Source organism: Anabrus simplex, chromosome 1 (assembly GCF_040414725.1).
Source record: "Anabrus simplex isolate iqAnaSimp1 chromosome 1, ASM4041472v1, whole genome shotgun sequence".
NCBI classification, from domain to species: domain Eukaryota; kingdom Metazoa; phylum Arthropoda; class Insecta; order Orthoptera; family Tettigoniidae; genus Anabrus; species Anabrus simplex.
The window spans coordinates 738,317,137-738,344,837 of record NC_090265.1 but is presented as its reverse complement, the minus strand read 5'-3'; the positions used below and the strand labels follow the sequence as shown (position 1 = coordinate 738,344,837).

The 27,701-nt window shown below is 38.4% G+C and overlaps 1 protein-coding gene across 1 annotated transcript in view; it reads left to right on the top strand.

The window, feature by feature from the left end:
• LOC136856873 (streptococcal hemagglutinin) overlaps positions 1-27,701 on the top strand; it is a 202,805-nt gene that overhangs the window by 54,527 nt on the left and 120,577 nt on the right. The window contains exon 3 of the mRNA XM_067135088.2: positions 1,040-1,228. Within this exon, the coding sequence (XP_066991189.2) occupies positions 1,040-1,228 (189 nt within the window). The remainder of the gene's footprint in view (positions 1-1,039; positions 1,229-27,701) is intronic.

Genomic DNA, 27,701 nt, shown 5'->3' with positions numbered 1-27,701 from the left:
CACACCAGGCAAATGCTGAGGTTGTACCTTAAGGCCATGGTTGCTTCCTTCCCAGTCCCATCCCATCGTCTCCATAAGAACTGTCTTAGAGCTAGTGTGACTGATTCTCGAGTGCCTAGTTTTAAATTAGTAGAGTGCCTGAAAGTATCTCATTGAGGTCTTCAAATTCAAACGTTGGCATTTCAGTTTTTTTTTTCCTTTTTTTCCTTCTGAAAAAGAGTTATACATGTTAATGGAGATGTAAGCCATCTCAGTAAGGAGCATACAATGGCAGTTGCTAAGGATTTGGGATGACACTGGCTTGAACAGAGCAGATTTGAAATCATGATCATGAGACTTTTTCTCAAATATAATATTACTCTTACCTATAAATATTTTAATAATACACATCTGCTAAATAATTTGTCACACACTGAATACAGCAAATAGGAAATAGAAGCTAATCCATTTCTTTGTTTAGTTGAACTGAATAGTATTAGAGAAATGTGCTAATTTGCCTAATATAACATGTTGAAATGTATTTACTAGAAGAGTTCAACTTACAAATGTGTCCATAGGGTCTTTCAAGGAAGCCTGATCTGGTTGAAAAGCAGATTTCAACATTCCGAAATTTAAGGAAATTCATTTAACATGTGCTGTGCTTAGCAAGCATGAAATCGTGAAATTGATTACACCGGAGAAAAGGTCAACAAACAAATGCCGTATATAGAGAGTAGAGTTGTTTTTAAAACTTTTCTTTCTCTCTCCTGAAAAATCTGTGGAAGTGGAAATGATGGCATTTGAATTTGAAAGCCTCGGTTCAGGTCTGTTCATGTTTATAGCTGTCTTTCCAAATCACTGTACTTCAGTCCCTGTTTATTAGTATACATTAAATAAACTAACATGAGGTCCTAGTATGGTGATAAAATCAATAAAAATATTACAGACAGCTTTTGGATGAGAGGAAGTTTATCCACCTTTTTGTATTTGTAAAATTCTGAATTTGATGTGTGCCTAATACATGGGCCAGGTTATTGAGTATGTTTGTTTCTTTATGCAGAATCTTCACTAACTCTGTGTACTGCGACCTTGAACTTGTGTTCAAATCCACGACCATCCACACTCACCGCAGTGTATTGCAAGTTAGAGCTTCTCGATTCTTCACTAAGCTGTGCACCATCCCTGCATCCCTTCCATGTTCTGTAGTGTTTGAGAAAGCTTCTGTGGATTTCATTAAAAGCTTTATAAGGTGAGTAAGCTACTTCCTCCATGTAACATTCTATTCTTAGGCCTAGCACTGTAGCACCTTCCCTTATCCCTCGGACTTTCACAGCTGTTAATATTGCTTCACCTATAGCTTTGCAGTTTAAGAGTCGATGGTTTTATCTACAAGTGTTTAAGGGTGTTTTTTTTAAATAACCTGTGTTACTGTCATATGTATTCCAGTGTGTGTATATACTTAAGTTATTTATCTACATATAAAATGCCTAATTCTGTCTGTCATTCACAACGATATTGAGAAAACTGGAAGCTTTCAGCAGCCAAAATTGGTTATCTGCAAGAAAAATACAACGAACCTCTCACGACCTAGGCTTTTATACTTTTTGTTAGCGTATTTTTGTGGTAGGTAGAGGTGAAAGAAGGTGCGGGGGTGAACGGATCTCAAACTACGAAATTAAAGTTAATGTAAAATTTAACAAGGTTATATTCTCTTTTCAAAATCAAGAAATAACAAGCATGGAAGGTACAGAGTAGCAAGGCAACAAAAGAGCAACAACAGTATTTACAGGCTTTGGGCTTCGAGCCCCGAACTCACAATTCTTGAGCAGTTAGCCCAAGCTTACATGTACATAAGGTTTAACAAAGGGGCAGAAAACCCCAATCATGCCCAGGAGCACTTGCTCCAAATTACACAGTAAGACCTCCTAGAGGCACGCAGAAACAAATTTCAAAAGAGCGATCCGCTCTCAAAGTTTTAAGCCTATCAAAAGGCCACACCTAACTCGACCTTCAAGCTGTCCTCTAAGGACGTAAACACAGGGGTAAAATACCCAACCTACTGAGGCCTATTAAGCGAGAAAAGGATAATTACATGGCCTCTAAAATACCAATGTGAGAGGAGGCGAACTGCACTCCTAATACATTTTGTTTTAAAACCTAATCTGGCTCTAGGCCACAAATGCAAGGGCTAATCCCATACTAACGAGGTGACTTTAGAAGGAAACAATTTACATTACGTTAAAGAAGAATTGGTTGTGAAAAGGTAAGTTCACCTCAAAACAATATGAGTGGGAGCTCGAGAGGGTTAAGCACTCTCTATCCCAATATGTAGCATAAAAGAGAATAGATGCTAAGAGTCTTTACATTTTAGGGAAAAGTTACATGGTGGAAAAGCTTCGGACCCGCCCCGAGAGTTAAACTGCTGAGCTAGCAAGAAAAGAAGTTATTATACGGCCTTTACCTGGTTGTTGAACTGCTGTCCGAAGAAAGAGGCGCTTCCCGCCCCCTGCTATGTACTTTACACACTGAAAGATGGTACAGAAGTGGCGCAGAGACCCTAAAATCAGCAGTTTATATACTCTCGCGGAAAGTTCGAGGCGTTTCAGGAAAGAAAACACCCGCCCACAATCATTTATTGGTTAGGGTTAAGCAGCATATCCAATTTGAAGAAGAAACACCTTATTGGTCATAAATTAATTAAAGAAATTCGGGATTGGCTAAATTCAAAACAAGGGGAAAGAAAGGGGTATACAGCCAACTTAAACAATACCAGAAAGAAATTTAACAAGAAACAAACTTTTGAAATAAAAATTTCTCCAAAAAAACAGTTCTTTCACCTTGCACTAGGGTGCACTATAGTAGTTCTTCAGTAGTGTCCTCTAGAAGAGAAAGTTCACACTTCTTACTACAAGCAAAACAAAAATACGTCGAAAACGACCCAGTTCTGAAACTTCAAAATTTCCAAGTAGTGACATCTTCTGGGTAACTTGAAAATTAATACATTAGATAAAGTTCGGACTTCCTCCAGCAGAGGATTTTCAACTGGCGCAAAGTTTGAATTAGCGGCGTGGAGGTGTACCACCCGGTACACTTTTTAAAGAACATTTTTTTTCAGCAAAGTTATTGTCTCATTCACCATGATGTAGGTACACAGCTATATCAGTTGGCATGAGGTCGTACTAAGTACATCGTGACTTCTGTTACCCTCCACAAACATTGTATGTGGAAGAAACAAACGTTCAAAAGACTAGAACTGGTACCAGATATGGGTTAGAACAAGTCAGTGATGACTATCATGTATGAACTGTTTAGAAAAAAATACTATCTGTCTATCTTTCAGTGAAATGAATGATTTTTTTCTCCATTCTGGGGTATCAAAACACATTATTTCCATCAACATGTACAACGTGTCTGGTGCCCATGGTCATTAAGTATATATTATGGTCTGACATTGTGGTTAGCTGGTTTGAGCCCTGTTAGTCGGAAAAAATGTTAATTAAAAGAAATAAATTTCATTATAATAGATCCGTATTGAACTGTGATTACAATAGAGTTAAAATAATGTATTATTAATGTTCACCTTTTCAATACAAATTGTACAGAGTTTAAATTACATATGTTTTTCTTGCTATTTGCTATTTGCTTTATGTCTTATGGCGACGATGGGATAGGAAAGGCCTAGGAATTGGAAGTGACCGTGGCCTTAACTAAGGTACAGCCCCGGCATTTGCCTGGTGTGAAAATGGGAAACCACGGAAAACCATCTTCAGGGCTGTCGACAGTGGGGCTCGAACCCACTATCTCCCGATTACTGGATACTGGTCGCACTTAAGCGACTGCAGCTATTGAGCTCGGTACACATATATGTTTAGGGACTAGTTTCGACCTAACAATAGGTCATCATCAGCCTAAAGCAAATTAAATACATAAGTATCAAAGAAATTAAACAATGTAAAGACACATCAGGTCTCAAAATTGTACATACCATGTGAGAAACTGAGATAAGAATTTGAGAGACGTGCTGCACTATGTTAAAAAAAAATAGCTCTGATAGAGATTCGTAAAAAGTCCAGTGCGCCGTACAACATTAAAAAAGTTGTTAAAGATAGAAATCCTCAAGTTGCTGGTCATGAAATTCAATATATGCTGGCTCCTTAAAGATGTTGTTATCCATTCGAAGAACAACTGAGCCGAAGTCACGTCATTTTCCTAAGATATTAGTAAATGTAATAACACACGGATGCTAGAAAGGCTCTTCTGTTTTTTGGAACTTGAAGGAAGGTGATTGTTGCGTGTGGAGGCTTAAGAATCGAGAGATGCACTACACTATGTTAAAAAGTAGAGATTTAAAAAAAAGTCCAGTGCACCGTTATAACATTAAAAGTTGTAAAAGAAATCCTTAAAATTGCTGGTCACGGAAATCAATATAGGCTGGCTCATAAGAGATGCTGCTTTCCATTCAAAGGTCAACTGAGTTGTAGTCACGCTGTCTTCTCAAGATGTTCATAAATTTAGTATACATGGATGTGAAGTATGATGCTAAGAAAAAGCTCTTCTGTTTCTAGAATCTTGAAGGACGATGGTTGTTGCGCGTGGAGGTTTAATATATATATAGAATTAAAGAAAGGTCGTTAGAAATTCGCAGTTCAATGTGGACCGTGCAGTTGACATTGAATAAATGACAGATAAGAAAGAAAGAAAGAAAGAAAGAAAGAAAGAAAGAAAGAAAGAAAGAAAGAAAGAAAGAAAGAAAGAGATAAGTTAGGGGGAGAAAATACCTAAATGAAATATGTTATATGGGACATTACTTCGTGTTGTAATAAGCTGAGCGGAGCTAGAAATGAAGTGAGAATGGGGGGTGGAGTAGGTGAGGTTCAAAGGAAGTCTTGTGTAGGAGGTGCGGGGAGAAAGAGAAGAGAAAGGAAATGAAGCGGAAGGAGAGTAGGGGGTGGGGGGTATTAAGGCGGGGATGAGGGAATATGGAAGATTGTCTTAATAAAGTACTGTAAATAGAATGAAAAATCGGACCTTGATTATTTGATTTTGAGATTCTGAAAAGGTGAATGAGCAGGTCAAAAAGAATATTCGGCTTTTTGGAAATGTCATCAAGATTGTAATTTGGATTAAAATATTGGTCTAGATGTATAAAACAGTTCTCTGCTATGTTAAGGAGGGGTCCTTTATTCATAATTCTGAGAATTTCCATATCATGCTTAATAACGGTAAATTTATGATTGTAATCGTTCATGTGTTGCCCAACTGCTGAAAACTTATTGTATTTCGGGGCATTTGTCCAACGTAAGTAACATTGTAGCTGTTGCATTTTACCCTATATACACTGGATTTTGAAAAGCAATCAATTTTATTCATAGAAGAGGAGTTGTGTAAGATTGTTGCATTATTATTTATGGTTCTGAAGGATGTTTTAACATCACGTTTTTTTAAAAACGTTAGTGACCTTATAAATATCTTCATTGAACGTGAAGGTAGAAAATAAAGTAACTATTGGTTTTTCTGTTTTTCAGAGTGGTTAAAGGGTGATGTTTGTATTTACTGATAATACTTTCAATGACATAACTATTGTATCCATTAAGTTTAGCAATCATACGGATAGTGTTCAATTCATTTTTAAGATCACTTTCGGTCATTGGGACAGTAAAGGCTTGATGGACCATACTATTATAAGCTGCTCTTTTATTGATTTTGGGATGTGAAGAATCTTCACGAATAGTAGAAAAATATTGTATGTTAAGGAGTTTGGTTGCCTAATGATGGTCAAGTCTAAAAAATGCATTCTTTGTTCATGCTCAGATTCGAGTGTAAATGTTATTTGCGGATCAATATTGTTAACGTTGACAAGAGTGGAAGCAGCGTCAGTTGTGCTCTCATCTAAGATCACTCAAGTATCATCCACATACCTAGCCCAAAAAGGAATATTATTGAAGTTATTATTGTTATCAGTTTTAGTAAGTTCCAAAAGATCGAAATAAATTTCGGCTTAAATACCCGAAGCCAGCGATCCCATGGCAATTCCTCCTGCTAATAGATAACACTGTCGAAAGTGAAATAGTTATTATTTAACACGTTGACTGCCAGGACACATAGCAAGAAAAGTCCCGGTGGCCAAAGCATTTTTTCTTTCATGCATGTAGTAAATAAGCAATAAAGCAAAAATCGAAGTGATATTTCACTTAGGTGTTCAATGTACGTACGAAATACAATAAATATTCCCAGCACCCCGCGGTACCGCCGTGGCCCCACAGGAAAGTTCACTGCATGGTTTTGCCTAGACGGCCAGAGCGGTACAGTCTAGCGGTACTAGAAGCTTGCATTGCTTGATAGTACGCATTATAGATAAGAGCGTGCCACGATTTGTTTATTGGCGCTTAGGACTACAATCGCAAGACACTCATTGTTTTACAGTAGGGTGTGTGTGAAATACTTGCGAGATATTTCTAAGTTATTTTACCAGTGAACGGAGAGGTTAGTTACAAAATGAAACCGTTTTCTTCTCGGACTCGGAAGATAATGACGCTAGCTCTTCAGTATGAGAATTCTAGTATGTAGTGTATATATCAAACTGATCTATTACGATTTGCAACACAAAAACTCTTCACCAAATTAAATTTGAAATATATTCATTTCGTATTTACTCCTTGCCAAATGCTCAATGGTAGTGTAAAATGTTGCTATGTTGTCAATGAATGTTGTCAATTTAGAAAATGCAAATAAGCTCATGTTTACGCTATATTCATTGCAATATGCGAAGAAATTAGCTCAGGTATGGATACAAAAATTTGGAAGGAATCAGTGTGGCCTATTGATTAGGTTGGCATAAGCTTGGGGTGAAAATGGAAAATCACAGAAAACCATAACCAGGTTTCCCGACAGTAGGATTCAAACCCAATCTCCAAAATCTTGAGCTTGCCAGTTAACTAACCCGGCACAGCTAAGCGCATGGCTAAACTGATTGGACAAATACTCACATATTGCCAATAAAAAGAGGATGGATTAATAAAAAATAAAGACTGTATTTTGGAAACCAAGCTCGCCAGGATTTGCTCCGAGGCCATAGCGGTACGCTAGCATAGCGAATTCAACAGCTCAGCGGTCCACCGGCCCAGCAGGGAAAGTCATATAGCAACACCTGTCAGCGGTACTTTGTACCGCCGTGGCCTCATGAGACACTCACTCAGCGGTACAATGTACCGCTTTGGCAGCCAACGTGTTAAAACTAATTTCAAGATAGACATAAAATCTTGTATTTCCAAAGCACTTAGGTGGCTGTATTTACTTAAATTGTTTTCTATAATAGGGTATAGCGTGGAGGTTTGAATACTTACTTACAATGTCGAAAGAGTGAAGCAGAATAGGTTGGATATGAAACTTATTCAGATTTTCGATCATTTCTGTAGTATTTTTAACAGATTTTTTGGATAGAAAATGATATCTTCTTAGAAACTTTTGAATGCATTGAGAAGTTTTATATAGAGGGCTTGGTCTATAATTGATAATTGGGCGGATGGGGACGCCGGGTTTGTGCATCTTAGGAATAGCTTTAGTGGTCGGAAGGCTTGGATTCATGCTAATAATTTTTTTTTTTCTTGTTCACTTAGAAGGAATGAAGTATTCTTAAGAGTTTAAGTAGGCATTGGATTTTTTGAGTAGGGTCCTTTTTAACTACAGTAAACGAACTGTCAGAAAAAACTTCTTTAGTTTTATCAATATATTCATTTCTTCCCATTATAACTGTAGTGTTGCCCTTGTCAGCTTTAGTGACAATAAGATTATCAGAAATCTTCTTTTTAAGAGCGCGTATTCGCTTCTGTTCAATGATTGATTCTTTATTGCTAATAGAGTTGGTGGGGTTCATATTATTATTTGAGTTAGGAATGTCACTAATTTTTCATTTTACTTCAAACTGAACTTAAATCTGTTTTTCAAGGGGCAATTTACTGATGGCTAGTACAGACTCCAAAATCATAGTACTAGTGGTATTAAGCATATTAAGATTAGGTCAGTTGTGATTAGGACCTTTGGCTAGAATTGAATTTTTGTCATCATTCAAAGGAACATTGGATAAATTAATAATCGGTGGATGAAAATGAAACGTTGTGCTCGTGGAATTTCTATTACCAGTAACAAAGTTGTTGTTGGGTTCGAACCCACTATCTCCCGGATGCAAGCTCACAGCTGCGCGCCTCTAACCGCACGGCCAAATCGCCCGGTCCATGTGGGCTGGGCGCACAAGTTTGAGGAATGACATCTTAACAAATGTTGATCTTGGATACTTCATTGCAGGTGTTTCTATGGTAGAGACATATTTCAGCTGAGATGGAATTCCATGTGTTTGGTTCTTTCTCAATAAAATGCCTCTCATTCAATGAGGTGAGGTTGTCATTTTTGTTGCACACAACATTGTCATCTATTGGCATAAGACTGAACCATGTTTTACTCTGATTTGAAGCATCTGAGCTTGGAGCTTTGAACCTAATTCAACTGGCTATACGTCCACAGAAATACACCAGCAGAAATCTGTCGGGAGAACATGACGTCCATGAAAGAATGAGGTCTCGCCTGAAAGGTTGTATGACTTTCATGTGTTAAATTAAGAAATTTCAAGTGGGCCGACCATCCAACGTACTAGAACTCCATGAGGAAGACAAAGAGTGGCAAACATAAAATATGTAATTATAGAGACAAAGAACTGAAGCTAAAATGATACGTTCTGAGAAAGACGAATTACAGTAAAGCAAGAGTAATGGTTCTAAATTAGCAGAGTGAACATCAGAATGTCAGAAGACGCAGAGTAAGAAAGACAGGCTAAGTTAATCATATGGAAAGAGACAATGATGACTCCCAGTTACGCTCTTTCCACAGTAGATCAGCTACTTATCGCAAATCACCTTTCGATAGAAAAGTGATCTTGCTTGGTATAGACTTCTGACAGTGCCTGGCAGTAATTCCTCACTGTTACAGAACTGCTTTTATCCGGTCAAGTTTTAAATATTCTACTTTATGACTCAAAATGAAGATTCACTGAAGGGCTTGTAAACACTGAAACGGAGAACTAGACCAAAAAATCTATCCGGATTCAAGAAAACCGAATTTCAAAATATTCTACGAGACTCACTTGGATCTTATTTTCATCTAAGTGACCAGTGTTTTCCGAAGTAGCAACTGTACCATACTAACATTTCTCATCTCATTACCAAACTTCACTTTATAAATTATAAAATCCATACGATTATTACAGTTAAAAATAACATGTTTTAGGATTCGACAAAATACTTATGTATGCTTTAATATGGCTGATGATGACCTCTAGGTGGGTCGAAACTAGTTCCATGTAATTTATAACATTGTAAATACATATTAGTACTGAATAGGTGGAAACCTTACTGTGTTACTATTCATATGTTATTGACCAATTAACGTATCGAGTATCATCGTGGGGTTGGGGCAAGGATGTGAGAGCACTGACACTATTTTGCAGCATTTCTTCCAAACACTGGACGCATGTTGGCAGTCGCTGCATAAGATGTTGTCTTAGTGAATATGTTGTGTGTCATCAGTCCATAGTCTGGTTTGTCCATGCCACCCTATCCTGTGCTTATCTTTTCACTTCTATGTAACTACTACATCCTACATCCTTATGTGTCCTATCATTTTATCTCTTCTTGTCAAATTTCACCAAATTAATCTCCTCTCACCATCGATTAAGTATCTCTTCATTCGTGATTCAATCTATGAATCTCACGTACACAGCATTCTTTTGTAACACCACATTTCAAAAGCTTCTGTTCTCTTTCTGAGCTAGTTACCGTGTTTCACTTCCTTACAGTACCATATACTCCAGAGCAAATTTATTTTCTTTCTTTCTGTATTTTATGTCCTCACTTCTGCCTTCGTTAGCTATTTTGCTACCCAAATAGCAGTATTCATCTACTTCATTTAAGACTTCACTTCCTAATCTACTATTTCCTGCACCGATTTTGATAGCTGCAGTCGCTTAAATGCGGCCAGTGTCCAGTATTTGGGAGATAGTAGGTTCGAACCCCACTGTCGGCAGCCCTGAAAATGGTTTTCCGTGGTTTCCCATTTTCACACCAGGCAAATGCTGGGGCTGTACCTTAATTAAGGCCACGGCCGCTTCCTTCCCACTCCTAGCCCTTTCCTGTCCCATCGTCGCCGTAAGACCTATCTGTGTCGGTGCGACGTAAAGCAACTAGCAAAAAAAATAAAAATGCAATGGAGCTCTCTTTCATTAGTCGTCTCCGGTCATTGACAATCAAATTGTACTTCGAAAAAAATCGCTCTGCATAAACGGATGAACAGGGAACCCAAATAGACTTTGAAATACAATTTGCAAATTTCAGGTGTGTTAATTTTAATGCTAGCATTGACTGAATTATTTCAACTTGTTGACCGGGATTTTCTTCAATTTTTTTTCCCCGCAAAATATCTTTAAAAGCAAGGTACCCAGCAATAATATCAGAATGCTTCAACATTTTAAAACCAGACAATTTTTGTACCATTTCACTCAGTGACGAAACACTTGTATAGTTTGATTGTATTACATTAGTTGGATGAAAAAGTCATTCAAAAGTCCAAATAAAATGTTAGCATCACTTGGGTACATGTGCTTTTCAATTTTCTTTACAACTAAGACACTAAGACACTAACATGTTTGAAGAGAAGAGTCGCTTCACTTTTTAACAATTCACTAAACCCTTCAATAATCTTACTAACTAGTTCACCAACATGGCCAGAAGCAATTAGATTCATTGATTCTTCTTATTTTATGACCACATAGGATCACTTTAGTCAGTCCGTCATTCAGGTCTCTTTGAAGGGATTGTTCGGGCTTTCCAATCCTCCCAGTACTTCAGACGCTTTGATCTTTGTGCCCTTTCCTCAGTTGAAAATATGTGTGTTGTTGGTTTGTTTTGTGTAAGGGTAAAGTGGAGGTTTGTATTCTTGAGTTTTGTATTCATTTTCATCTAATTTGTGGTGTTTTCTGTTGTAAGGCCTGTTTCCTTCAGATCCTCTCTTACTTCTCTGATCCATTTACATACTGATGAGGTATTTTTTGAGACGAGATTGTGTTGTACTAGTTGTTTCAGAAGTCTTGAATCCTGCATCCTCATATGTCCAAAGAATCCCAGTCTCCTCTTAAGCATAGTATCTGTAATGGGTTCTAGCTCTTTGTACATGGCTTTGTTAGATATTAACTGCCACTGTCCATCTTTCTGGTATTTTTTATTGATGCAGGTTCTTCCAAATCCTCCTTTCAGTTTTCTGAAGTCTGTCTTTGATTGTTTATTCAGGTGAAAAAATGTTTCTGCTGCATATGTAGCTTCTGGTTTTATAACTGTGTTGTAGTGTTTTATTTTTGCATTTATTGATAGACATTTCTTTTTGTAGATATCCCATGTTAATTTTTGTGCTTTAGCTAATCTATTTGTTCTTGTTTGGATTGAGATATTTTCATTTAGGTTATGTGTTATTACTTCTCCAAGATATTTAAACTGAGTTACAATTTTGATTTTATTGCCATTTATGGTAACTTCTTTTAGTTGTGTTGGTTTTTGGGGCATCATTTCTGTTTTTTCAAATGATATTTTGAGGCCAATTTTATTTGCAATGTTTCAAAGTTCTGATATCCAGGTTTTTGCTTCTTTTATGTCCACTGCTAGTAATGCTAAATCGTCAGCGAAACCCAGGCAATTTGTTTTGATTTTCGCCCAATCTTTATTTTGGGGGGACATTTCCTAAACAATTTCCTCGTTACTATTTCTAGAGCACAATTAAATAATAGTGGTGAGAGCCCATCTCCCTGCCGTAGTCACTTCACTTTTGATTTGGTGTTAGTGAGAGTCAATTTTATCATGTTTATTAATTTGGGGTGTAGTCCAAGGTGTCTTAAAATTTTAAACAGAGATTCTCTATGGATGCAGTCATAAGCTTTCTTGAAATCTACAGATGTTATCAGCATATCTCTGTTTCTTCTCCTTTATAGTCCATTATCAACTTAAGACTCATGATCTGATCAGGACAGCTCCTCCAGGGTCTGAAACCTCCTTGATATTCTCCTAGTTCTTTCTCAAATTGTAAACTTATCCTATTAAGGATGATTATTGAAAATATTTTGTATGTCTAGGAGCGAGATTCCCGTGTAGTTAATAGGATCGGTTTTGTCTCCTTTTTTGTGCAGGGTGAATGAGGGCTGTTGTCCAGTGTTCTGGTAGTTCTTCTTTAATCCAGATGGAGACAAGTTGTTGATGGAGGGCAACTTTTGCTGATGTTCCTGCATATTTCCAGATTTCCGCAAAGGTCTGATCTTCTCCTGGCGCTTTGTAGTTTTTTTAATTTATTGAGAGTGGATAGATTTCCTTTATTGTGGGGGGGGATTGATGTTCTCTGGTGGTTTTCTTATCCTTGGTGTCCAAATGAAGGAGTTCTGTAGGTTCCTCACAATTTAAAAGCTTGTTGAAATATTAAGCCAGAATTTCTGCATTGTCTTTATTGTTATGGGCCAGCTTACCATTTTCATCCTTCATCAGTAGGGTTGGGGGTTCATAATTTTGGAGCTGCTCTCTGAAGGTTTTGTAGTAGTCCCTTGGTTGAGTTTTATTGAATTGTTCTTCAATTAACTGCATTGTGTCCTTATGTTGTTGTCTTTTTATTCTTTCTAATACTTACGTAGTTTCTTTTCTCTGTTTTACTAGATTTTGATAGGATATTTCTGTTTTTTAGGGCTGATGTAATAGCCATGCCTGATGTCTTTTCTCCACTGTTTCATCACATTCACTGTTCCACCATTGGTGTTCTTTACATGGTTTAATTGGAGCCAGGTCTTCTGCACTTTGTTTAAGGTCAAACGCACACACCCACACATACAGGGGATACACACACACTCTCTCTGCTAGCGAAGACACACACGCACATACGCACACATATATACGCACACACACTCACGTACATACACCGACAGGTCCATGGATACTTACCTACTTACCTCTTTAATAGGCCGTGAACGGGCTGAAACAGACTAAAACAGCCTGGAGCTGAACTCGTGCCAAATTAGAGTAAGGGGAGGAACGGGAATGAAAAGAACCCAGAACCCCATCCCAGCAAAAGAAAGAACGGGATCAAAAATATGGGGGTTTATTGATAAACATAAGGCAAAACAAGATAGATGAAAAGAAAATGAATAGGAACAAACGTTACACACTGAGGTTTACGTCAGGTGTCTATCTCATACCTCCAATTGATACCAAGAGGATCTTCAAACACAAATCAAACATGGCCACATTCGCCTCTTACAATGCCAGACATTTCCCAACGTACGATTGGATTGCCCCCACCTTATTTCGTATGCGTGACATATGACGCGTCACTCCCCACAGTGAAATAGTAAAACGCACATGCACTAAAGGAACTTCACACACATCAAAAACATTAGATACATCCAGATCACGACTCAAATTTCTCCGCGTGTAAGAACAAGCATCACCCGAGACGCAATTCATCACAACAAACCCCCATCTCGAATACGCAGCATCTCAAAGAACAAAGGAAAGATAAAAGATGGTTGCCATAGTTACGAGGCGACCAAACAAAATAACAATGAAAGAAGACACATTCGAAGGAACACAACAAACGTTACTAAATAATTAGCCCAGCAAATGGCCCAAAGAATGAAAATAAAGAAAATGTAAATAAAAATAACACTGTGAGAAACGGAGAATATTATTAATCAGGCAGACAGACAGCACAACCCCACACACACGCAGCATAGAGACCCAAGAGAAGTGTACGTAAATCAGAATAGTCAGTATGTCCAGACACATAACGAATATACAGTAATCCGCATAGCAAGGCATGTGCTTTCATGGACTCATGAGCTCAATATAGGATGCGTAAGAATGATAAAGGATTGCCGCATTGAGGCAAGGCATGTCCCAACTTAAATCACCGCAACATCAACATAACCAGCACGCCCACAACGTATCCATATCGCCTCGCCATGGACGAACATGAATATCAGTCATAGCGTCAAAACACAGCATCACACATCCAGAGCTCGGCCATAAAAGAAATCGATGAATGATAAAAAGTAGTAGGTCTCAAGCATCATATCACATGCACGCAAAACAATCACACAACAGACCAATATCATCCTCTATCCTCACAGGTTTATATGACACGAAAAATAGAGCACACAAAAAATCATTGGAAACCTACAGTAAAATGAAACGTGAAATTAGCAGGAAAATATATAACTAATATGCTCACGCAACCATAGCAAGCCAAGAAATGAAAATTACCTGAATAATCGGACAGAGTGCAGTGCCTTTAGGTAGTCACAAAATAGCGACTCAAAGGAAGAGTCGGGGAATTGAGTGGTTAAATCCACGGCAGGAAAAGTAAACGACACAAGTAAAATATTTCACATCTCAAGATGCTCATTGTTTTATAGACCGCCATGTTGGCTTCGCCATCTAACGATCTTATTCCAAAGAAGGTGAACACAAGACTGCTCAGAGACACTTCGGCTGATGGCCGGAAGCGCTCTGTCAAGGAGAAAACAAGTCATAGTCACGTTCAGCGAATAGATCAACAAAAAATGTTGATAGCGGTCAAAGATTGTGGTATGTTCTAAGAAGTGCGTCACCAAGGCAAACTTGGTGCGGCACAAAGGTTGTGTACTAAGTCTTCATCTGTGATTTTTACCAGAAGAAATGGGGTTTCGAAGTGGACAGTACCTTGCGTGTATGTGGAGAAGAGCAGACCACAGCCCATTTGCTGCAGTGTAGTTCATGCCCATTCATCTGCACAACAAAAGACCTGGTTAAAGCGAAGCCAAATGCACTTGATGTTGCAAGATTTTCGGCTCACATAGTTTAATGTGGGTCTTCGTCATTGAAGTATTTATATTATTTTATGTTTTTTTCCTTATATTTAATTTTAAACTTATGTATGCTTCTGACACGATATAAATAAATATAAATAAATCTGTGATTTTTATTTTTTCAGTTGCTTTCTGGTAATTTTTGTTGTCGATTAGCTGGGTAGGATCTGTTTTTTTTTTTTTTTTTTGTTTTTTTTTTTGTTTTTTTTTTTTTTTAAGGGCTTGCTTTTGCTGTCCCCTCTGGGGAGTGAGTTTAATTTTAATTTTAACTACGTAGTGATCTGAACCTGTGTCTGTTCCTCGGAGGACTTTGACGTTATAGATCTCTTTGTGGTGGTATTTGTCCGTGCAGATGTGATCCAGTTGCCATTCTCCTTTAGTGTAGTCAGGGTGTTTCCATGTTTTGAGTTATTGAGGTTTCCTCTTAAAACATGTAGATTTTGAGATTAAATTATGGTTTCTACACAGGTCAACTAGTCTCTCTCCATTTTTATTTGTTTCCTTGTGTGCTGGCCATTTTCTAATGATGTCATGGTATTTTCTTTCTCTCCCTAGTTGAGCGTTGAAGTCACCTATTAATAATTTTACATGGTGTTTGGGGATATCTGTGGTCAGGTCCAATAGGTCCTCATGGTCTTTTGAGGAGTTGTTTTTATCATTATCATTTATCATTATTATAGTACAGATTTTATTAGATGCCTTTAAGGTGAGCGTTGAGAGTTGTGGAGACTGTGATTTAATTCTTGAACTGAGTTTATTATTTTAAGGCTGACCAAAAATCCTGTTCCAAATTGTGGGACATTCTTCATCACTCTCTTCCCAGGTAAGTTTGTACCCTTGAGATTCCAAGGCATCCTGGTCAGTGTTTCTAATTTCCTGTAATCCCATGATAAGAATTTTGTGTGGGTCCATTATGTCGGCGATCACTTCTAGTTTACCGGTTTGCATGAGTGAGTTTATATTGTGTGTAGAGAAGTATGTTATCTGCTTTGGTTTGATTCTTGATTTTGTCTCGTTCTTGTATGAGGTACTGGGGTATTTCCATGCCTCCGACTTCATGGTATCTTTTAGGTGGCAGCCCCACTGTATCCGAATGCTGCCTTCTCTGAACTCTTGGTTCAGCCGGTGGAGTATTCCTTAAAAGACCTTCCATGGTTGACTGTCAATGTGTCACCTGTGTGGGACTAGGACCCGAATTAAAACTCTGGATGTGATCCAGTGAGGTGATAATGAGGCCGCTCCTCTGGAGTACAGATGCCTTGTGCAGCCACCCTAACCTGGAGAACAGACGCTGCATAATGGATTCCAGTGACATTTCCTCCACTGTGGGGACCATCACCCCACCTAAAGGGGCTCATTCGCCCGAAGCCGTTGGCCCCTTTAGGGAGTCAGGTTATTTCCCGCCGCCCAACACTCGGCGTTGGCAGTTTTACAGCTGGGTGCCAGACCAGCAAACCCTCCTCCTTTCTCATTCCAGGCTTGGGACCGGACAATGGCGTACATTCATTCTATCTTTCAGTTCTGTTTTTGAAACAAGCAAGTGAGGATATGGATAACTAGACCCTTCTAATTCCAGAACAAGTCTGCAATAAACTTGCAATTTTCAAAAACAAATGCTGCTTGGGATTTTACCAGGTTGCAAAATCTGGCATCTTCCATTTCTGCCAACCAGTTTACCACTGGTACAGGTTTCAGTGCCAACTGTTTGAAAAATGAGCGGAGGATATCTACATTTGCATGTATGTAAGAGTCAGCTTTAAACCAACCTCCCCATCTACTCATCACAGGCTCGGGATACAATAAAATTGACATATGAAAACAGTTCTTTGTTTTTGACACAATGACATTAAGTTCTTTCAAATTCTTTTGCAGGACATCATCGAACAAACTGAATTTATGAGCCCAGCAGGTGATGTGAATTAAATGTTGTCCCATAATTCCCTTAAGCAGTTAACATTTTAACATATATGGGGCAGAATCAGTTATCACATACTTTACATTCTCATAGTTAATTTCAAAATTATGCAAAACATGCAGGATTGCTTGAGAACACGTTCTGCTGTTCGCAGCATCTAGAAATGCACATTTTAACAAAAATATTTCCTGTTCAGATACTGGATCTTGAGTTTTGATCAAGATTGCAAACACACAGTGGCCTGAAGAGTCAGTACTTTCGTCGCAGATAAGCCAAGTCCATTTTCCGTTCCAAAGATTGTTTGATGCTTGCTAGTACTTAGTTTGAGCAACGGGGGAAGTATTGTTTCCTTGGTTGGCTGTGGGAAGGTCACCAGATCCTAAGCAATAGAAAAAAAGAAAAATCTTTATTAGAAAGAGGTCTTAGAAAACCTAGTCTTACTATCACTGATCGTTGATTGTGGAGGTTTATTTGATAGACTCTACATACCTGGTACATACTTTTGAAGCCATTTCCGGACTGCAGGGTCGTCTACCTTCTCCAGCGGGATGTTGGCTTTGAGTAGCATCACTGTTGTTTCGTGAAAAAATTCTATTTTTTCACCCTTAGCTTTCTTTTGCAAATCTAATAAGAGTTCTTTTGTTGCCTGCTGTTTCACTGTTGGAGTGCTAAATTTACATTCTGAATGTTCCTTATTTTAAAAACAATGTTTTGAGACATTATCTTTTTTTCTCCCGCTCGATACGAACATTACAAAATATACACATTAAAATATCACTTTCCGAAATGTATAAACCTTCACTCGCAAGCTGTTTAGCTCTGCTGTGCACCGTAACACTTGTCGAGCGACCCATCTTAGCTACTGTCTGTGATCACTTTCTTCATTTTACCTGACCACGAAGCCAAAATACACCACTCAATTGTGCTGCTTGTAGAAGTCATTAGGGATTCCAGGATTGCACAATGCCGTGAGGGGACAGGCTGGGGTGGGATTACCAGCCACCACAAGAACAACGTTCCAAACATTTCGTTTGGCAAGAAGCCTGGCGCCAACCCCTTTTCTTTGATGCCATGTCGTAGAGATTTTTCAAAACATTAATGATAAAACATATTTCTTTCCTGTTGATGAATTTTTGTTCGCTCTTCCTTTTCTTGGAACAAAATGTCAAGTTCGTTATTCACTACAGATTTCACTGTAATATCGCGCTTATCGCGAAATAATTGAATTTCGCTTTAATATGGCCTTATTGCTGTAACTCACTTTAATTTGCAAACATAATATCCATATTTTCTTAACCAGAAACATATGATTTGTAAAGATACTGCAAAATCGCTTCAAAATATTTTTTGTCACGTTTATCGTTAATGCGAAAAAATCATGCCTCTATGCATAAGCAAGTGTTCCATAATGAAGGATGTTCCCCCAGCTCTTCAGCCAATTTAAATCTACCAGTAAGTTTATTTCCATGCTATTCTAAAGCATTGCAAGATTACGTAAACTAAAACGAGCAATTTCTACATTTATTAAATATTTCATTGTCAGGCATATTTCAACTATGTCATATATATTCAAGTTGATTGAAACAAGACTGGCAATTATGTTCCGTGTTCCACAAATACACGGCAATAATTTTAAATCAGATCCAAGAACATTCTCAAAATACCAAGCATTTCAAGCCAATGTATATATTTCAACTGATTCATTTATTCAAATATATGAAACAAATCCAGCTAGTCTGTTCTGCGTTCTTCAAACACACGTGCAGTGTTTTAGCCCAGATCCAAGAACATTCATAAATTACCAAACGTTTTATGTGATTGTGTGGTATAATTAGTCATTAGGTTTCGTTTCAAAAGGTTCTAAAGTTTTCAGATGATGGTGGCAAGACTGATACGTCTATAGTAAAATTATTTCAAGAATAAAATTACTGTGTCCACCTATTCAATACAATTATAAGTCTATGCCAAATTATGCAAGCATACGACAGTATTTTTTAACCCAAATCCAAGAACATTGAAGTGCCATGTGTTTCATGTCAACGTATAAATTTTGTTGTCAATGTGTATATTTTCAACTAGTACATTTGTTTCCAATAGATTGAAACAAGACCAACAAGTCTATTCCGTGTTCCACGAACACACGACAGTTTTTTAAACCAGAATCAAGAACTTTATAAGTTCCAAATATTGCATACCATGTGTACGTTACAATTTAAGGTGTTTGTTTTGCAACCCATTGATGTGTTTTAAGCCAATCGCTATTATGTGTATATTTTTTAAAATTATTATATCTTATGTCAACCAGTCAAGTTGTATGTAGGCAACCCTAATGGTGATTGTTATCAGATTCCCCTTGATTTGATATTCAACAAAAACTGATGACTCCAAGGGAGTCGAAACTGGTCTTCGCCCAATAAATTTAATATATTTTACAATGTGTTGAATGGTGGAACATGCCTCAAACTCTATTATATTAGGTATACGTCAACACGGAAATGAAAATCATAACCTACGATGCATCAAGTTTGTCTTCTCTTTTCAAACAGCAACAGTAGTTGGCCATCATTGGTTCATCCCACCTCCCCTGGTATCTTTTTTCTGCCTCCTTGGTGTCCTGGTGGAACCTTTCTCCCATCTCTTCAGTGACAGTCCCAAGATTTTCTGGAAAGTTATCAAGATGAGAATGAAGGAAGTGCAGTTTCAGACTCATTCTACATTCTCTTTCATATCATCCAACATCGTTTTCACTATTGTTTCGTGTTGTTCACCCTTTACATTTCCTAGGAACTTTGTTATGATGTCTTATTGAATTCCATGCAACAAGTTCCACGCCAAAGTTTCTCTCTTTCAGAAGCTTTCTAATTTGTAGTCAATTAAAAATGCCTTCCTTGACTTTTGCATCAGATAAATGTGGAAATTTGCTTGAAATGTACTTGAAACAGGGGCTACGTTTGTCCAAGGCCTTAACAAACTGCTTCACGATTCCCAGTTTGATGTGTAGCGGTGGCAAAATAATTTTTTACTGATCAACTAAGGCAGCTTTTTTTAATATTTTTTGCACCAGGTGTCAAAACTTGTCTCTTGGGGCAGGAAGGTGTAGACCAGTGTTTGTCCCTAGCTCTGCTCTCCCATTCACATAAATAACAAGGGAATTAAGTGTAGCCTGCTTGTTGACCTAATAGAATAGGTCAGACTTCCACCACACTCACGACGGAACTGACTGGCTTCACCGCATTGCCACTACCATGAGCTAAAAATAGACCCTGCTATCTGACTAATTCAGTGGAGGGGTCATAGTCATTGTAGGCGGTTTGGATTGCCAAATGTACGCAACATTAACAAAGCAAACCACGGCCACTCTAACAACCACCGATTCACTGTTATCACAAAGCAGCACTGTGCCGCTCTGACACATTTTCAGACAGTAAATGGCAAATAACATGAATATATATATGGCATGAGGATACATTGTTACAATTTGGTTATTAACAAATATGTACAATTACACGAAAAACAGTTTCATCTATACACACAGAACAAGTACGTAATAAACAAACTATATTTATACATTTTAGCTCATCAATATCTGCATTGCTGCTAAAGCTGAATGTCCAGTTTTGTTAGCCAACTCACACCTTCATCACTGGCCTCGTGGATATCCTTTATTGTTCCACTGAATCTTCGGAGTGGGCACTCTGCGACGATATGTGGAATGGTCTGAGGCACGTCAGAGCAGTCGCAATAAGGATCGCTGGTAATCTTCCACTTGTGTTTCCAGTAGTTGCATCTGCCATGTTGAGTTCTGATCCGATTAAGTGATGACCAGATTTTTCTGGGTAAGTTGAAACCAGGAGATTGCATAACTGGATCCGAAATTAGACCTAATCTGTCAGGGTTTGAAGCTGCCCACCCATCGCGCCAGGCAGTGTTAGTATGAAATTCATCTTGGGCTAGCCTCTTTCCTAGTAACCAAGAAGGGTTCCTAGATTTCAGCCTGAGATCTTCACATAGGCAGTCTTGATGTATTGGTAGAAGAGGATTGTCACAGCATGTAAGCCATTCTTTCTTCAGTGCCATTTGTCTTCGGAGATGAGGAGGTGGAATATTTGAAAGAACTGGTAACCAATCCAAAGGTGTGGATTGGATGGTTCCTGATATAGTCCTCATTGTATCGTTTAACTGAGTGTCTATCTTCTTTGTATGGGCACTGTTGAGCCATACTGGGCAGCAGTATTCGACTACTGGGTATACTAACGCAAGTGCTGTAGTTCGGAGGGTGGATGCAGATGGGCCCCAGCTTGTTCCTGTTGTTTTGTGCAGGATGTTATTGTGGGTTTTGATCTTGGCAGATGTTTTGCGTACATGTTCGCTGTAAGTCAAAGATCGATCCAAGGTAACGCCTAGATATTTTGGATGAGGATTGAACTTCAGTATACGACCTCTGAATTGAACCTGAGGGATATAATTGGCTTGTCTGTTGCTCAAATGAAAGCAGCTGACCTCTGTTTTTGTTATGTTTGGTTTCAGTCGCCAGGTTTTAAAATAATTATCAATTCTGCAGAGATCTTTAGTGAGTGTGGTTTCTGCTCCAGCAAAATCACCAGACTGAGCTGCCAAACAGATGTCGTCAGCGTATATAAACTTCCTAGCATTAGTTGAAGGTAGATCTGCTGTATATACGTTGAAGAGCAATGGAGCCAGTACCGATCCCTGTGGTAATCCGTCACTCAGTTTGTAAGTTTTACTTATGTTGCCATGTAGGTGTACTTCAATCATTCTAAGAGCCAACATATTATTCAGCAGGGTGGCAATCGTCTTACAAGGGATTAACTTCAGGAATTTGAGGATCATTCCTTTTCGCCAGACTGTGTCATAAGCTGATGACAGATCTGCGAACACTGCTACGGTCTTCTTTCGATCTTGAAATCCCCTCTCAATATGGGTGGTTAGGGCTAACACCTGGTCGGTACAGCTGCGGCTTGGTCTGAAGCCAGCTTGTTAAAGTGGTATGTGCTCTAGGATTTTGGCTGAGATTCTATTGTATATTACTCTCTCCAGTAGTTTGTAGCAGACACTTAAAAGGGCTATGGGTCTGTAATCTTCTGCACTGTCTCCACTTTTCCCTGGTTTAAGGATTGCTACTATTTTTGTTCTTTTGAGTATTGTCGGTAGTTGTCCAACATGTAAGATATTGCTGTAAAATTTGGCAAGCATTCGGTTGTTCGGGGACCACAATGTATAAGGAATTCTGGGTATATTCCATCCAATCCGGCTGCTTTTCCTGACTTTATTTCTTTTAGCGCAGTTGAGATCTCAGCAGCTGTGAAATCAGAGGAAAACTGAGAGACTGCTTTGGCCTGGGTTATCCTCGATTTTAGCTCTTGTTGAATTCTTTTTGACTCTTTCTTATTTGTGCCAACTGGTTTTCTTGTCAGGTTAACTAATCTGTTTGCCACCTCGTTTGGTTTTATCTTAGAGCTCTTGGGACCGAATTTGGGAGTGCTGTTGCCAAGTTTCCTTAGAAGTGACCATGCTTTTCGACTGGAATGTTGAAAACTCATATTTTCCATGAGATTGAACCATTTTTCTTTTCTAGATGAATCTAGACACTGGATCAGTTCATCTGCAATTTCAGGGTCACTGCTGAGCATATATTCCTCGTAGCTCTTTGCATTTTGGGTTCCATCCAGGAATATAATCCTTCCTGTATCCTCTTGGGATATGCTTTTTTGCGATGGCAGATGTTAGTTTGACAAAGCGCTCATAATTTCCTGTTGTAGGAGGAATCCACTGTACATTATGTTCCAGTTCGCTGGTGAATTTAGACCAGTTGGCTTTGGAAAAATTCCAGCGGGGAAGTGGGACTGATCTGATGGCAGGTATTTCCAGGCTGACTTTGACAAGCACTGGTCTGTGTTGGCTTCGGGGAAAGTTGTTCAGAATTTTCCTAATACAGTGTTGAGGTCTTCCAAGAGAGTCTTTTGATACAAAACACAGATCAGGGTTATAGTCCTTATTCCATCTGGTAGAGTGGAAGGAGCCCTTTTCTTTGGCATCAAACAATAGAAAAAGATCTTCGGCATCAGCCCATTCAGACACATCTTGTCCCTCTTTGTTGGTATAGTTATAACCCCATTTAGTGTTCTGACTGTTAAAATCGCCAAGGATTATGGCTGGGTGCTGTATATTCAGGATGGTCTCGTTTAGGCTCCAAGGTTGACAAGGTGGTTTGTAGATGTTTACAATTTCTGTATTTGCAATCTTTGTTTTAGAGCAAAACATGTTGTTATCAGTATTTGTGCTTATTATTTCAGCTTCCTCTATATCATTTTTTACATATGTTGCTGTTCCGTACTGTTTATGAAACGTTGCATTGAGCAGATTGTATCCGGGAATCCTACATCTGGCATAAAGCTGGTCCTGGTTTTCACAATGGGTCTCCTGCATTAGAACAATATCCACCTTGTGATCAGTCAGTATTTTTGTTAGATAGTCACTTTTTGGTTGACTTGCTCCTTCGATATTGAGCTGCAGAATGTTTAAAGTAGGATCATGATTTTCAGTGGGGCTCTGAAAAGGGCCATTTACGATTTTAATCATTTTTCTCATATTGAGTCAATGAATCCTCTGAATTGCAGGGATATCCACAAAGAAGAGCTTTGGGTCCAGCAGCCAAAGTTGTTGCTCTCTTTTAGCACCACCCAGGGGTCACATGTAGGGTAATATGAGGTTAAACCTACGGACGTGTAGCAACGAAAACCCCGCTCTAAAGATGGCTGACTAAGTAAGGGCAGAAGGTGTAAATAAACAATTTAAGCTCTGTGGCCTAGGCAACGCATAAAATGTAGGGTTGAGTCCCCATCTGCATCATGGTTTCCATGGCTGTGTAAAATGGCCGACATTTAGGGCAGTAAGAGTGATAGAAAAAAAGAAATAAGGAAAGAACAATAAATTGCCCCTCTGACTAGTGTTTACTATGGATGGATTGTAGGAAAACAAGATGTCTGACACTTAGGGCACATAAATATAGTAAAAATATGAACTTAATATCGCTTGTAACAGAATGTATTCACAAGATAACACCACCACATGTACATCAGATATAAACAAACCACGGATAGCTCTTAAAACCACAACTGAGGCATTAGTTCTTAATAAATCCATAAACTTCTTAGCACATCTTTATCTGATCTTAATTCAAGGCCCTCTATAGCTCACATATCAATAACATGAAAACTAGATGGGATACAATAGAACCAATGTCATTTCTGAAATCAGGAGACCTTATTTAGTTAAAATCACGTATGAGATGCTTTGCTGTAAAAATCATGCTGGGTAGTGTAATTCATCTAAGGCTTTGAAGATAATATATTAGTTGACATGGGGAAATTAAATGTGGGATATAACGTAAACAACCTATTTGTTGTCGTCAGTCTGATGGGGTGAAGACATTAATTTGTGTTGACACTTTAAAATGTTAAGATATGAATTTCATATTGTTCCGTATTGAAGTGAGTTCACCAATAATGATGACCAAAAATACTGGTCGAAACCGGTACCAATTTTAATTAAATAGGAATGTAAACTTACATTTCTTATTTTAACACATTGACTCCCGTAGGTGTCTTAAGGCGGATAACATTTTGTCAGTGTATTCTCCCGTATCCGCTGATAAGAACTTGCGCGAAAATTTCAAGTTGAAAACCGTGCTACGGATCGTAGTTCCTTCATTCTTTCAAAGATGGTAGTTAGATGAACGTTCTGACCTTCGTTAACATGTGTCAAAACAGTAATTCCCGCCTAGAACCACCCAGCAAAAAAATGTTCTTTCCAGGTACATTCCAAGCCCGCGATCTTGTCTCCAGTGTTGTGTTAGTGCCACTAACAAGACACAGTATGGCGAGCAGTAAATTTATATCTGTTAAAGAGGGTGTTGAAATGATTTATGATGATGATTCTGGTGATGATTTCATCCCAGATTTAGATAGTGAAAGTGATGAGGACGAAACAACAGTGCGCGATAATATTGAAATACCAGACAGTGTTCCTCTATCTGACATTCTCCGCCGTTACCCGAATTTTTAGGAAATGTAGGCCTAAATGTAGAGGTTCCAAACAGTGACGATATAATGTCTTTTGTTAATATATTTATCAGTGACAGTTTTCTTGCATACGTTTGTGAACAGACTAACTTATATGCACAGCAGGTTATCTGTAGTGCACTGCGTCTGTTCACTAAATATTCAATCTATCAAACTTGGAAACCTGTGTCAATGATCGAAATGAAACAGTTTATCAGTTTGATGTTAGTTGCAAGTGATAAATATCACGGATCTGTACTGAACATACTACATGTAGGATGCTGATTGGTTTATACTGTCACCTATTCAATACATTGAAATTTTAAAACAATTAGGAATTTATCTTTATTTCCATATGAGACATGTTTCGCCTTTCATTGAAGGCATCATCAGTCACAGTACTACCTCAAGGCATAAATCAGGTACCTGATTTGTAATTAAATTGTAATTACTAAGAAATAAAATTGACATACAGTAGGGATAGTAAAAAAACAATGTTCATTGCTAATATGGATACCAACATGTCAGCCGTTGGCTGTAAATTACCAGTTGTGAAGGATAACAGCATCAAAATGTTAGGGTATGTCTTACAAAGGTTAACTTAACATATTAACATGGGGGCAGTTTAAGGGAAAGATACGTGACTGGCACCAATAGGTAAGACCACAGGGTATTTTAAGTGTCCATCAGCAGTGGACCGTATGAAATATTGACGTTAACACTATCAGAAATGTAAGGAAAAGTTACTAAAATTTCAATGAGAAAAACAATGTTCATTAATAATATGGAGTTAAAAAGGATTATATTACGTATTTACATGGGAGCATCCAAAGTAAACGATAGTTGGCACCAATGCGTAAAACCACAGGGCATTTTAACAGTGTCCGGCAGTGGTGGTCTGACATGAATCATTGACGCTACTCTATTAGAAAATTTAGGAAATTACAAAGCTTATATATATATTTACATGGGAGCAGTTTGGGGAGAAAGGTTACAAAATGTCTGGCACCAGTGTGCATAACCTTGATTTCTGCCGTTGGTTGATGTCACAGTATTGACAAGGTAACTACACCATAATATGCAGCAGTGGTTTGACCTCAGTTCATAATTATTTGGAATGCTAGGAAAAATATTCCAACGTTTTTTGAGATTGCCAAATGAGGCTTCATTAGGAGAGTAGTCATACTGAAAGCTATCTGGTTGAAAAGAAAGGTCGTTGAGTAGATGGTGCATTGTGAATGTCAACAATGACGGCAGTTATTTGTTGATAGTGGTATTTTCAGGGAACATGTTGTGGGGTTAGAATCACTCGCTTATTGAGTTTTGTTAATTTCTTGATAACTTTCAATGCTATGTGAAAAATACCTGCGTGAGAATGGTTGATAAGACTTTAAACGGAGGTATTGTCATAATTGAAATTGAAAACTTGAACATCAGGATGAAGTTTTTGTTTTGCGATGCTGGCCTAGTGAAATAGAATGGAGATGTATGTTCGGCGTAATCCACAGTGGAGGGATCAAATGCGAGAGTACACTACGACTGAGACGGAGTATCACGGTTAGGACGAGTCATCTTTATTCTGTCTATGAAGTGGAGCTGTTGTGGCACGCCATGTTGGTGCCGGTGCGTGCTGGATGCTAGCGCGTTGTTAAAAGTTGTGGTGGATGGAGTGGAAGTTATCTGTAATCGAGATATTATTATTATTAAATTGGTGTTTAAAAGAAAAGATCTTACGTAAAGAAGAGTAAATGTTAGTATTACATACCAGATATGCCATTGAGAAGCTACTTAAAGCTCTTGAAAATCTGCAGTGATAAGGTAAGGTAAATAGTGGTCCCGAGCTTATATGTCTTCTGCCGTGGAGGATTGGCACTTTTCTAACACATCATTGGCCGTCCTGATGTCCTGTAATTGGTTGTAGTCCTTCTAGAAGTTACTCGGCTCAGAGCGAGCTTCGACATACGCAGCGTACAGTCAGAAGCAACCTTGAAAATTTCTTGTTGGTCATGTGGCTAGCATATGGTATCGATCGACAGGCTAAAATAATCAATAGTCTGCATTTGGCCAAAATCGGTCAGGCCACTTTCTGACTGAACACACAGCTACTCCTGAATAAAATTTAACACTGTACTCCCAATGAAATGTTACTAGCCACTGAAAACACATAACAAAATGCTCATTTTGACCCAAATTTGAATTTACATTTATCTTACAAATGCTGTATCCGGAAGATTGTAACTGTGCTTACAAGTTTTAGTTAGAAATTAAGAAAAAAAGAAGGGTAGTTAGCACTGGGTGAATTTGTACCATTAGAATTCACCAATTTGCCCATATGCAGTGCCTCTACGAACTAAGCTGCTGCCAGGCTGAGTGGCTCAGACAGTTGAGGCGCTGACCTTCTGACCCCAACTTGTCATGTTCGATCTTGGGTCAGTCCAGTGGTGTTTGAAGGTGCCCAAATACATAGGTCTTGTTGTGGTAGATTTACTGGCACATAAAAGAAATACTGCAGGACTAAATTCCGATACCTCGGAGTCTCCAAAAACCGTAAAACTAGTTAGTGGGATGTGAAGCATATAACAATATTAACTAAGCTGCTACATCTCGCTGTTCAAATAGGTTGCATAACCTCCACTTAGCGATGAGGTATGCTCTTAGTTTATTGGAAAGATAGCTGCACCTTTGCGTTCTGGAAACAATGTTCTGTGCTATTTGTTTGTGTTGTACGGTGATCTAGAGATCGAATCTTGGCGATATCTGGTAGCCAGATACTATGTATGCTTCCATTTAACAGTGATTGGTGGGTCTC